At 40.1% G+C, this 14,040-nt stretch overlaps 1 protein-coding gene across 1 annotated transcript in view; it reads left to right on the top strand.

Moving 5' to 3' along the window:
* Window positions 1–14,040, top strand: part of UQCRC2 (ubiquinol-cytochrome c reductase core protein 2) — a gene marked incomplete at both ends in the record, with an annotated part of 29,336 nt that overhangs the window by 10,973 nt on the left and 4,323 nt on the right. The window contains 5 exons of the mRNA XM_080704462.1: window positions 3,423–3,480; window positions 7,123–7,218; window positions 7,439–7,638; window positions 10,216–10,296; window positions 13,148–13,224. Coding sequence (XP_080560588.1) covers window positions 3,423–3,480; window positions 7,123–7,218; window positions 7,439–7,638; window positions 10,216–10,296; window positions 13,148–13,224 — 512 coding nt within the window. The remainder of the gene's footprint in view (window positions 1–3,422; window positions 3,481–7,122; window positions 7,219–7,438; window positions 7,639–10,215; window positions 10,297–13,147; window positions 13,225–14,040) is intronic.

Here is a 14,040-nt window from a genome sequence, read left to right as displayed (position 1 = left end):
CTGAAAGATAAGAAAAATGAGGAAAAAGAAAATATCTCATATACCTAAAGGTACCTAATACCTGGACTATTTTCTTCTACACCCTTTTCTGTTTATTGTATCTTTTTAAAACTATATTTAAAGCCAGGTGTGGTGGTGCACACATGTAATCCCAGTACTTGCGAGGCTGAGACAAGAGGATTGCAGGTTTGAGGACGGGATCAGCAAGTAGGAGACTTTAATCAATCAAATGAGACCCTGTCTCAAAAACAAATATAAGGTACAGATGGGGGTAGATCTTGAAGTTAGGATGCCCCTGGGCTCAATCCCCAGTACCACAAAAATAAAAAATAAGTATTAAAAGCTGTATTTAAGCCAAGCGTGGTGTTAGAATGCCTCTAATTACAGTACTTTGGGAGGCTGAGACCAGAGGATCTTTGGTTTGTGGCCAGCCTCAGCCCTCCTCAACTTAGTGAGACCTTGTTTCAAAAATAAAGAATAAAAAACTGAGCTGGGGGTGTAGCTTGGAGGTAGAATCTCCCTCAGTCCCCAAAATAAAAGCGAGGCTCTCCGTAACCTAGAGAGACCCTATTTTAAAATAAAGAATAAAGAATGGGGCAGGGGTTGTGGCTTGGAGGATGAATGCCCCTAGGTTCCATCCCCAAACCTGCAAAAAAAAAAAAAAAAATCGGTATGACAGTAAACCTCTTAAGGAATTTAGTCCCTCTGAATACTTATGTGAAATGAGCCCCACCTCCTTGCCCCAGCCCAGTGTCAGCCCACTGACTTGCTCACTCACCCTCTAGGACACGAACCTCCCTCTGCTGTCATGCTCCTCAGCCATATGTACGCCATGGAGCTTTGTTCCCAACAAGAAACATTGAGTATTCGATCTTCAAATGTAGAGGCATACATAGAATCTTAATTTCCTACTTTATCACCTGCCAACCCCCCAAAAAAAAATTTATTAGAAAACATCAAGAAGCAGGGCATGGTGGCACACGCCTATGATCCCAGTACTTGAGAGCCTGAGATAGTAGGATCACAGGTTTGAGGTGAGCCTCAGCAACTTAGCAAGACTTAGCAACCTAGTGAGACCCTAGAGGTGCAGCTTAAAGGTAGAATGCCTCTGGATTCAATTCCTAGTACAAAAATAAAAAGACAAGAGAAAAATTTGGAATTATCTATACTTTGAAATACTAGCTTAAAAATTATGTTTTTATTCTTTCATTTTTAGTTAGCTGCTACAGGAAACTAAATTGTATATCTCTTTCTCTTTTGACTTATCAATCAGTTGTGTGTGTGTGTGTGTGTGTGTGTGTGTGTGTGTGTGTGTGTGTGTGTTTTACTGGGGGTAGAACCCAGAGGCTTTCTACCTCCAGGCTATACTCCCAGCCCTATTTTATATTTTATTTTGAGACAGGGTCTCTGAAAGCCTCACCAAGTAGCTGAGGCTGGCTTTGAACCTGCGCGATCCTCCTGTCTCAGCCTCCCAAGCTCTGGGATTACAAACATGTGCCACCACGCCCGGCTCAATCAGTAATTTAACACCAATCATTTCTATGGCACTTTTATTTCAAAACCATAATTCATATCACCCAATTTGAACAAGAATATTTTTCATTAAGACTGGCTTCTAAGGAGTTTTGACATAAATCAAGTTCACCCTGTGAAGAAATATCATTGAGGTATAGCTAAAAGAAAGCACAGTAGCTGGGTGTGGTGGCATGTGCTTGTAATCCCCGCGCTTGGGAGGCAAAGACCGGAGGATCACACAGGTTCGAAGCCAGCCTCGCTGGCTTAAGAGACCCTGTTTACAAATAAAATATAAAAAAAAATAGGTCTGGGAGTATAGCTGGAGGTAGAAGGGTTCCATCCTCAGTACCACCAAAAAAAAAAAAAGAAAGAAAGCATAGTAATACATGTATCTTTGGTCATGCTGAAAATTCTCTATGAAAGGCTGAATGTAAAAGTACAAGGAGTACATCGTTTTGTTTTGTTTTTGTTTTTTTGGCAGTACTGTTGATGTAACCCAGGGGCATTCTGCCTCTGAGCTGCACCCAGCCCTATTTTTACTCTGTTTTTGAAACAGGGTCTCACTGAGTTGCAGAGGGCCTCACTAAGTAGCTGAGGCTGTCTGTGAACCACAGGTCCTCCTGTCTCAGCCTCCCAAATCCTGGGATTGCAAGCCTGTGCCACCACACCCGGCGGGGGGAAATAAAGGAATTTAAACATTCATTTTCTGTGCTCATTTTTAAAATTTATAGCTTAAACATGTCAAGTTTATTGCAAAAGAAAAAAAATCTATAAGGCTGAGCATGGTAGTGCACACTTGTAATCCCAGCATTCGTCGGGAGGCGGACACCAGAGGATCACGGTTTCGCAGACAGCCTCAGCTACTTAGTGAGGCACTTTCCAACTCAGTGAGACCCTGTTTCAAAAAATAAAATAAAAAGACTAAAAAGTAGCCTGGTGGTATAGCTCAGAGGTAGAATGCCCCTGCGGTCCATCCCCGGTACCACACACAAAATATATATATATATGAATTGCGGTATTTTATCATTAAAAAATTAGAAACAAGCCAGGCATGGCGGTGCACGCTTGTAATCCCAGCATTCGGGAGGCTGAGACCAGAGGATCGTGGTTCATTGACAGCCTTAGCTACTTATTGAGCCCTCTGCAACTTAGTGAGACCATGTTTCAAAATAAAGAATAAAAAATAGGGCAGGGGGTGTACTCAGTGGTAGAATGCCCCTGGGTTACATCAACAGTATTCTTAGGCGTGCCATAGAATAGTTATAGTGTTTTATTATTATATGTGGAAAGACAAAGTAAATGTGAAAAATTGCTTAAACCACATTGTAATAACAATCATAAACTTCCATTTTTTCAAGTTCAAGCCAATATGTACTTTAATTTCTTTTCTTTTTTATTAATAGCATTATTGAAATATAATTTACATTCTATAACCTTTCCTATTTAAAATGCACAATTCAGGTCATGCATGGTGGCCTGCAATCCCAGCACTTGGGAGGTGAGGACCAGGAGTGTTATAGGTTCAAGGCCGGCCTCATCAATTTAGCAAGGTCCTCAGCAACCTTATTTTATTTCAAAATAAAAAAGGGCTGAAAGTGTAGCTCAGGTAGATTGCTTCTGGATTTAATACCCAGTACCACAAAAATAAAGTAATGTGCACCATAATACATTGATTTTCATATTTACAGTTCTGTAACCATAACCACAAATAAGTTCTAGTAGTTGTAGGCAGTAGTTTTTATAGTTAAATCCAATGTGATTCAGTACTAGCTAGTTAGCTGGTCCCCCATAGTTCATGATAGCATTTAAGCCTGAGTATTTATTTTCTGCTAAACTGCATTTGTATGTTTTTACAGCTTTTTATATTTATACCAATGTAACCTAATAAGTGTTTTTAACTTTCTCAGTTACACTACTATGTTCAGAACAATTTTACAAGTGCAAGAATGGCTCTGATTGGACTTGGTAAGTTGGCATGGGTATCATTTGCTTCTCTAAGAGTAGTCCTGTGAACTATAATTATGTGAACATGGGATTTAACAAAATTGGAAAATTTGGGGTTTTGTCAGATAATCAATATATAATAGGGTTTTTTTGTTTTTGTTTGTTTGTTTGTTTGTTTGTTTTTTCATGGTTCTGAGGATCGAACTCAGGGGCATTCTACCTCAAAGCTGCACCTTCGGCCTTTTTCTTAATTTTATTATTTGGAAACAGGGTCTCACCGAGTTACTGACAGCCTCACTAAGTTGTTGAGGCTGGCTTCAAACCTGTGATCCTCCTGTCTCAGCCTCCCAAGTACTGGTATTACAAGTGTGCGCCTCCATGCCTGGCTGTATAGTAAGATTTTAACTGCTATTCATTTCTTCAAAGAAACGGAGACCAGTATTTAACTTTGTAAGCTACTTGTTCTGTATTTACAATATTTGCAAAAACCTGTGATATGGGCGACTTTCTCTACAAAGAACTTTTACAAACTTACAAATAAATACAACTTTCTGGCATGGTTGCACGAGTCTGTAATCCCAGTACTTGGGAGACTGATACAGGAGGGTTGCAGGTTGGAGCCCTGCCTCAGCAACTTAACAAAACTGTGTTTCAAGGGTGTTTGTTTGTTTTATGCATTACTAGGGATTGAACCCAGGGACATTCTACCTCCGAGTTACACCCCCAGCCCTGTTTTTTATTCTTTATTTTGAAACAGGGTCTCACTAAGTTGCATAGGGCCTCACTAAATAGCTGGGGCTGGCCACGAATCTGCAATCCTCCTTTCTCAGCCTCTCAGGTACTAGGATTACAAGTGAGCGCCACCAAATAAAAAGGGACTGGGGGTGTAATTCAGAGGTAAAACGCTCTGGGTTTAATCCCCAGTACCAAAAGAAAGTACATCTTAATAGAAAAAGAGGCAAAGGGCATAAGCAAACAATTCATGAGTGAAGAGTATGTATGTGTGTATCCAGTTATTTTAAAAGACGGTCAGAGCCAGGCGTGGTAGTGCACGCTTGTGCAACTACCACTGTCCCATTTAGAACATTTTAATTCGCTCCCCCAAAAGAACCATACCCACAAGCCACTCCCCGTTCTCATCTTTCCCTGCTCCTGGCATCTACTAATCTACTTTCTGTCTCTGTGAAGTTGACTACTCTTTTTTTTTTTTTTTTTTTTTTTTTTTTGGTGGTACTGGGGTTCCTGGAAGCCCTTCTACCTCTGGGCTACACTCCCAGACCTTTTTTTTTTTTTTTGAAACAGGGTCTCTTACACCAGCGCGGCTGGCTTCGAACCTGCGCGATCCTCCTGTCTCCGCCTCCCAAGCGCGGGGATTACAAGCGTGCACCACCACGCCCGGCAGAAGTTGACTACTCTTGACATTTCATACAAATGGAATCATAATACATGGTTTTATATAACTTTTACTTAGCTTGATGTTTTCAAGGTCCATCTGTATTATAGCATGCATCAAATATTACATGGCTGACGCATATTCCATTGCCGGATCTTGTTTATCCATTCATTGACATTTGAGTTGTTTCCATCTTTTGGTGGGTGTAAAAACTTAACATTCAGTTTTTCTTAGAACACTGGTTTTAAATTGTTTTGGGTACACACTTATTAAGTAGAGTCACTAGGACATGTAGTAACTCTCTGCTGAAACAGCTTAAGGAATTGCCATACTATTTTCCAAAATAGTTGTACCGTTTTACATTACCACCAGCAGTGTACAAGAGTTCCAGTGTCTTCACATCTTTACCAACATTTATTACTGTCTTTCTGTTTGGGCCTCACTAGGTTGCTGAGGCTGACCTCCAACCCTGGAGTCTTTTTGTCTCAAGCAAAGTAGGAAAACCCAGCTTTTCCTACTTTGTAATTGGGGCTTTTTTTTCCCCTCTTTGTGGTACAGAGGATGAAAACTAGGGGCATTCTATGTCCGAGTCTATGTCAGCTACACCCCTAGTCCTATTTTTTATTCTTTATTTTGAAACAGGCCTCACTAAGTAGCTGAGGCTGTCTACGAACTACAGTCCTCCTTTGTCAGCCTCCCAAATGCTGGGATTACAAGCATGCGCCACTATGCCTGGCTGGGTTCACTCTTGATAATTTCCTCTCATAAGGCAATATTTGTTTTAATAGACAACTAAAAGGAACATGTCAGTTGGCCAGGTGCAGTGGTACATGTCTAACCTCAGTACTTGGGAGGCTAAGACAGGAGAATTGCAGGTTTGAGGCTAACCTCCGCAACCTAGTAAGGCCTTATTTCAATAAAAAGTGGGGTGAAGCTCAGAAGTAGAATGACTGTGAGTTCAATCCTCAGTACCAGTGAAAGAAAGAAAGCTAATTATCCATCAAAAAGAGATTGATTAAGCCAGGTGTGATGGCACACGCTTATAATCCCAGCATTCAGGAGGCTGAGACCAGAAGATCGCCATTCGCAGACAGCCTCAGCTACTTAGTGAGGCCCTCTGCAACTCAGTGAGACCCGGTTTCAAAATAAAGAATAAAAAATAGGGCAGGGGGTGTCGCTCGGAGGTCGAATGCCCCTGGGTTCCATCCCCAGATCTGCCAAAAAAAAAAAAAGAGAGAGAGAGAGAGAGAGAGAGATTGATTGTGCACACCTGTTATCCCAGAACTTGGGAGGCTTAGGAGAATCGCAGGTTCAAAGTCAGCCTCAGCAAGTTAGTGAGACTATTTCAGAATGAAATTAGACAGGCATGTTAGAGCACACCTATAATGCCAGTACTTGAGAGGCTGAGACAAAAGTTTCGCCAAGTTCAAAGGAAGGAGTTGATTAAATAAATCATGGCTCATCCATAGAATAGAGTTCTGTATAACCATTAAATATTAATATAGATCAGTGTCCCAGAAAGATGTAAATTATGAGAGACAAGTTAAAAGCATCAATAGGATGATACCATTTTAAAACTAGGGGCTGGTAGTCTATAGTTCAATAGTAGGACACATCTGAGAGTGCATGAGGCCCTGAGTTCAATCCCTAGTACAGAAAATAAAAGAAAATGAAGATAGTAACTGCTCAGAAAGAAATCTAGATTAATATAAGAATAAGCAGTAGGCAACCTGGCATAATAGCATATATCTATAATCCCGTACTTGGAAGACTGAGACAGGAGGATCACAGGTTCAAGGCCAGCCTCAGCAATTTAGCAAGATCCTGTTTCAAAATAAAAAACAAACACAGCTAGGAGTGTAGGTTCAAAATAGAATGTACCTGGGTTCAATCTTCAGCATGTGTGTGTATGTATTGTTATATATATGTGTGTGTGCGTGTGTGTATTTGTAATGTTTGAATTTCATAATCACATTCTTTAAAACAAGGTGAAGCCAGGCATGGTGGCGCATGCTTGTAATCCCAGTACTTCGGAAGTTGAAACAGGAGGATAATGGGTTCACAGACAGCCTCAGGTACTTAGTGGGACCCTCTGCAACTTATTGAGACCTTGTTTCAAAATAAAGAATAAAAAAAAAAAGACTGGAGGTATAGCTCAGAGATAGAATACACCTGGGGTCCATCCCCAGTACCAAAAATAAAGTGAAACAGTGGGTTTTTACAATTGGGTTTTAGAAATTCTGTTTCTAGTTTTCTTTCTCTTCAAACAGGTGTGAGTCATCTTGTTTTAAAACAAGTTGCTGAACAGTTTCTCAACATGAGGGGTGGGCTTGGTTTATCTGGTGCAAAGGCCAAATACCGAGGAGGTAAGCATTCTAATTCCTTTAAGGTTCCTTTATCAGAAGGACATTTCACCGCTTTAATACCATTGGGGATGGGATAGGATTGATTATTTATTACTAAACCATCTCTGTAAGAAAAAAAGAATCAGATGGTTTGGTTGTTATATATTAAACACGTTTTCTGTATGTCATCGGGAATACTGAGAGTCATTGTTCCTTCTCGCCATCTCCCTACACGGCCCAGGTGAAATTCGAGAACAGAGTGGAGACAGTCTTGTCCACGCTGCTGTTGTAGCAGAAAGTGCTGCCATAGGGAGCGCGGAAGCGAACGCCTTTAGTGTTCTGCAGCATGTCCTCGGTGCTGGGCCGCACGTCAAGAGAGGCGGTAACACCACCAGTCTCCTGTACCAGGCTGTTGCCAAAGGGAACCCACAGCCATTCGATGTGAGTCTGAAAACTGGGCATGCCTTCTCTGTGTTTTTAGAGGCTCAGTATCTATAATGTTATCCTGATTGTCTGCTCTATATGGTAAACACATAAGAGACAGCTTGATTTTAGTACCTTAATAGGACTATCAAAAACTTACTGTCTTTTCATTCCTAATATAGAAAGGAATTGAATGCTTAGAAATTAAAGAAAGTCACACTTCAGTTCCTTTTTTTTTTTTTTTTTGGTGGTACTGGGGTTCCTGGAAGCCCTTCTACCTCCGGGCTACACTCCCAGACCTATTTTTACATTTTCATTTTGGAAACAGGGTCTCCTAAACCAGCGCGCGCAGCTGGCTTCGAACCTGCGCGATCCTCCTGTCTCCGCCTCCCAAGCGCGGGGATTACAAGCGTGCGCCACCACGCCCGGCACACTTCAGTTCCTTTTATAATCAGGTTGTAGATAGAAAATATACTCCTAAGTTCTAACTAGAGTTTTTTTTTTTATAGAGATTCTTCTCACCTTTCTGTATCTGTACTTTCTGAATCTTGGGCAAGGCATACACTAAAAATTGATTACAGATCCACTTGCGCCAGCTTTAAGATTAAGTTAAAGAAAAATAATGGCATTTGATATAAAAGGTTCATACTACTTTAGAAGATACTTTGTGAGAGTCTTAAAATAATGATGTGTCAGGAGAATATGAAATGTCAACAAACCAAATATTATTTAGTGAGTGAATATTATTTGCCCAGTATAATACCCTATATGACATTCGGTTGTATACCTTAAAGAATAACAAATGAACTGAGTTGTATGATTCAATTCAATTTTAGTCATAGTTTCTGCTATGATACATGGAACATGTAAGTGTTGAGCCATGTGACACTTAGTAGAAATTAAAATCTGCATTCTTGTTTTTATTTCTCAGTTTTATATTTGACTAGTAGTTTTTTAAGCACAGGAAACTTTTTTCTATATGTTTTCCTACCTTCAATGCACAAGTTAAACTTGTAAAGAAATTTTGAAGACTTTCTTGACTGTGAAACCTTTTGAATCTTCTGCATGAGTCTCAGGGTTCCTGGAGCACAGATTAAAAACAATTATCTTACATTAGTCCTAAATTAAGTTTGCTGTTTTCATTTTCTCCAAATTTTCTTTCCCAGTTCATAACCCACTGTTTTCTTAATGCTTTACTTTTCATTGTTGATTGTTACTGAAGGTTTTGTGTAGCTGGAGTTTATTCTTAATCCAGTGACATCATTTAATATAAATTCCTAGTTCAGAATTTGGCCAGAAATTTGGAGCATGATTAGGATAGTCTTAGAGTTAATTAAATCCAAGCTTGCTTTTTTTTTTTTTTGGTAGTACGGGTGATGGAACCCAAGGGCATTCTACCTCTGAGGTACACCCCCAGCCCTGTTTTTTTATCCTTTATTTTGAAACAGGTTTTCACTAAGTTGCAGAGGGCCTCACTAAGTAGCTAAGGCTGGCTGCAAACTGCGATCCTCCCGTCTCAGCCTCCCGAATGCTGGGATTACAGGCATGCGCCACCACGCCCGGCTAAACTTCAAGCAATTTAAATGTGTTTCTTCTTAGTCTTTACATGGACTGAACCATGGTTTTCAAACTTTAATGTACATAAGAATCATCTGGAATACTTGTTTAAAATGTGGGTTCCCAAGGCTGCATCCACAAGGATATGAATCAATAATCTTATTGCAGGAATCTGCAAGTCTGTTTTTAAATAATACCATAGGTGATTTTTCAGGCAAATGGTCTACATAAACACTATACTGATCAATCTAGGTCACCTTAAGGAGCTTGAAACTTTTTATACTGTAGTCAGCAATATCCTTATTATCCAGAGGTTAAATTTATTGCTGCCTTTGATATCCAGACAGTAGCTACTAAGCAAAATTGTCCCCTAATCCTGAATCCTGTGGCTTTAGTGTGTAGGAGAAATGAGAACAAATTGGTAAAAAAAAAAAAAGTCACCACCAACAATGGAGATAAGAAACCAGGTCTAGACCGTCTTAATATCAGAGTTGTCATCTGTACCACTTACCACTTGACCATATTGTGTTACAATGTTTCCATTATTCTTTAGTCATCAAAGGGTTAGAAAATGCCCTGCAAAAAGGAAAGTGAGCAGTCTTTTTTTTTTTTTTTTTTTTTTTTTTTTTTTGTACTGGGGCTTGAACCCAGAGGCATTCTACAAGTTACACCCCAGCCTGATTTATTTCTTATTTGGAAACAGGGTCTCACTAGGTTGATAAGAGTCTCTCTACTTGCTGAGGCTATCCTCAAACCTGTAATCCTCCTGACTCTGCCTCCCAAGTACTGGGATTACAGACATGCATCATCACACTCAGCTTTGAGCAATCATTTTAGAAAGATATGTTTAAAACAAAAAAAATGTACTGAAAGATGTACTGTGGGTATAGAACACGTCACCCTTTGACAGGACTGGCCAAGTGAAATATTAATCTATTTTGCATATACTGTGAAGGTATACGTTTTTGTTTAGACAGCCTTGGAGTATGCCATTTTACTTGGTAGAATATTATATAATAAAGTTTCATTATATTTCAGGTTTCTGCTTTTAATGCCAGTTACTCTGATTCTGGACTCTTTGGAATTTATACTGTCTCCCAGGCTGCAGCTGCTGGAGATGTAAGTTGCAAATACCAACTCTCAAGTTTTTTCCCTACCATTTCCCACCTTTGTTAAAATAGGGAATGTTTGAATTGAATGCTGTGATTTATCAGCACTATCTACTGTGATACCACTGAAGTGTATCTGCTATGGGGAAAACTTAACAATGCAAACAAATACTTCCAGGGAAAAAAGGAAATGCCTCTTTGGTATTCTGGCTCTGTTTTGACAAGTGGCATTGAGTTGGCTCTGAGATATCTAAATTTGAAAATCCAGAAGAGGCCAAGGCCAGTGGTCAAGACCAAGATGCATAGTTGTGGGCCCTCGATATAAAGACTGTTGAAGTTAGGTTTATGGGTGAAAGACTGTAGGGAAACACCACCTTTTTTTTTTTTTTTTTTTTTTTTTCTGTACTGGGGGTGGAACCCAGAGGCATTCTACCTTCAAGCTACACCTCCAGCCCTATTATTTATTCTTTATTTTGAAACAAACTCTCACTAAGTTGCAGAGAGCCTCACTGAGCAGCTGACACTTTCACTAGCCTGGATCCTCCTGTCTCAGCCTCCCAAGTACTGGGATTACAAGGGAGTGCCACCACACCTGGCCGAAAACACCACCATTTATGTAGCAAATTATGGGAAAATGGGAATAAAAAGAAGAGAATATGGTATATTTGGAGGTCAGGAAAGATAATGGTGAACACCATTTTGATCCACTATGGCTTAGAATCCCTTTAGTTACCACAGGAAGTCTGGTAGTTTTAGTAAACTAAAACATCATGGATTACTTTATCAGTTTCTCCAGAAGAGTAGATGTGAGCTAAAATTCATTGTGATTAAGGAAGGAATGGTGCATGAGAGGTTGATGTAAGCAAGTGAAACTTAGACTTAACCTCTAGAGAAGAGGTTGTCCATTTCAGGAGTGTTTATGCTGAGAAACTAAAGAGAAAACACAGTCATAAAAGAAAAACTTGAGCAAATAGAGGAGTTAGAAAATGATGATTGGCTCAGTTCTGGAAAAGCAAGAGCAAGTGGGACCCAGAATCCAATGGACATTTTAGTCTTGAGAACAAATAACTGTAGGGAGAAGATGAAGTACATTCTTATAAGGTAAGGGGCTCAGTCATGTTTTAAGAGAGAGAAGGGAGAAAGAAAGTAATAGCGTTTGGGATAGATGAGTGGCCAGATGCACAGAATGGGCGGCAGCAGCAGCGTCTCTTTGAAATGAGTGGCCATGGATTCACAGTATAATCAGCAAGGTCTGTTTTATGATTTTTCTTGGAAAAGTGGGGGAGGCAGGGAACAGGATGAGTCCCAGGTTGGAGTACTGCAAAGTGGGTAGGTTAGAAGTAGAAGTATAGCTAGGGAGTCACAAACACTGGCAAGAGCAACTTGAAGGGCCGATTCGTGGATCCAAACCAGTTAGAAAAGAGAGGCCTGATAGATTGAGAGGAAGTGGGTAAATCGGGGCACTAGAGATCTCGATGAAGTGGAAGAGTAAGGACAGCATAATTACAGTCAGTGGCCGGGGTCTTTGGAATAGGGGATTTTGAAAGCAAGGCACACGTGTTTAGGCTGTGTTCAACTCTGGGAACAAGGAAGGGAAATGAAAATCCTAAAATTGAAGTGAACAGTAAGTAGAAGACCTAGAATGATGCCAGGGTTGGGAGAGAGAAAATTATGGGCCAGGTTTGGGGGTTTCTGTGTTTTGTTTTGTTTGAGGGGACACGGACTGGGGATCGACCCCAGGGGTGTTCTACCTCTAGCTACTCACCAGCCCTATTTTATTTTTTCATTTGAAACAGGGTCTTGCTAAGTTTCTGAGGTTGGCCTCAGTCCTGCAATCTTTCTATCTCAGCCTCCCAAGTACTAGGATTACAAGTGTGTACCGCCATACCCAGTTGGATCTGATTTCTTAAATTATTTGTTCAAGCTGGGCGTGGTGGCGCACGCTTGTAATCCAGCATTCAGGAGGCTGAGACCAGAGGATTGAGGTTCGTGTACAGCCTCAGCTACTTAGTGAGGCCCTCCGCAACTTAGTGAGACCCTGTTTCAAAATAAAGAATAAAAAAATAGGGCAGAGGGTGTGGCTCGGTAGCTGAATGCCCCTGGGTTCTATCTCCAGACCTGCCAAAAAAAATAAATACTTTATTGGTTCAGCAATATTTACTAAGCTTGAGCTAGATGTGGTGGCTCATGCCTGTTAATCCCAGGACTTGGGAGGCTGAGACAGGAGGATCACAGGCTCAAGACCAACCTCAGCAACTTAGTGAGAATCTCAGACACCTAGCAAGACCTAGGTGTCTGAAAAAAAGGTGTGGGGGTATAGATTAGAGGTAGAATGCTCCTGATTCAGTCCCCAGTATCGTGTGTGTGTGTGTGTGTGTGTGTGTGTGTGTGTGTGTGTGTGTGTGTGTGTTTTTACCAAGCTCCTACATCACTAGAACCTAAGCTCCTACATCACTAGAACCTGATTTCTTGTCAGTTCTGGCATTCTGAGTAAAGATAAGCCATTATTGCCTTCCTCTTAGTGAACAGTAAAAGATAGCAGTATTAAATGACCTGTGAGAGTTGGGACATTTTAGAGGTGCTATTTCGTATAAGCTATAACAGATTCATGTGTTTGCTCTTCTTCAAGGAAGAACTGTCCTCTTGAGCCATCTTCTGCCCTCTACCACTTAAATTTTGTAAGAAGCATGGCTGCTTGGATACTGTAAATTGTACAATAGCTGCTTAAAGAACCTACTAGTGATTAGAGCGTTGCAAATGGACACTGTGCTGTTTGTGTAGAGCTCACCTTCCATCTTGTGTTTTGCCTCAGGAGACTCTGGCACTAGCAGTGATGACCGCCTTTCATTTGTGTGCCCTAGGTTATCAAGGCTGCCTATAACCAAGTAAAGGCAATTGCTCAAGGGAACCTTTCCAGTGCAGATGTCCAGATTGCCAAGTAAGTCTCTATCGTAGCTATACATCTCACCTTTTAATTACTTGAAAATTGCATTTTTTTGTAGTTTTAGTGATACTATAATATATGCTTATTATAAGGATTGAGTAGTACAGTAAAGTCTTAAATGGAGAAAGGAAGGACTGGGGATATAGGTCGGTGCCCTGGGTTCAATCTTGGCGACATATAACATCTGTGGAGAGGGAAACACACCTGCATTCTAATCACCTAGAGATATAATCGTTAACATTTTGTTTTCTTGACCATGCATTTTATACCTATATATGTATGCTTATATCCTTTTTAAATACCATGTTTATTACCGAAGTTTGAAAGTTACATGAAAAGAAACAAAAATGATCTTTGGTTCTCTACCAGTGATTCCTCTTTAAACATCAAAATGATGTTTCCATTTATTCAGATTACTAAAAACCTTTAAACAATAGTTGTGTTTCAAACTTTCTGGATTTTTTTCCAGAAATTATAAACTATAATGGACATCTCTGAGCTTAAAACCTGCATGTTTTATATTACAGTTGACTGTGTGTATTCAGAAGTTCTGTATCTGTGGATACAGAAAATATATTTTGGGGGAAAATTTGCAGGTGTTTTTTTCTTGTCACTCCCTAAACAACACAGTATAGCAACTATCTATGCAGTATTGAGTCCTATAAGTAATCTAGAAATAATTTAAAGGATATAAGAGGTTGTACATGGTCTATATGCAAGTACTTTTTTTTCTTTTTTTAAATAAGGGACTTAAGCATTGAAGGATTTTGGTATCCATGGGGATCCGGAAACCAATGCTCCTTGTGCTCG

Source organism: Muscardinus avellanarius (assembly GCF_963383645.1).
Source record: "Muscardinus avellanarius genome assembly, chromosome: 10".
NCBI classification, from domain to species: domain Eukaryota; kingdom Metazoa; phylum Chordata; class Mammalia; order Rodentia; family Gliridae; genus Muscardinus; species Muscardinus avellanarius.
The sequence above is the reverse complement of the archived record's forward strand: the minus strand, read 5'-3'. Positions and strand labels throughout refer to the sequence as shown.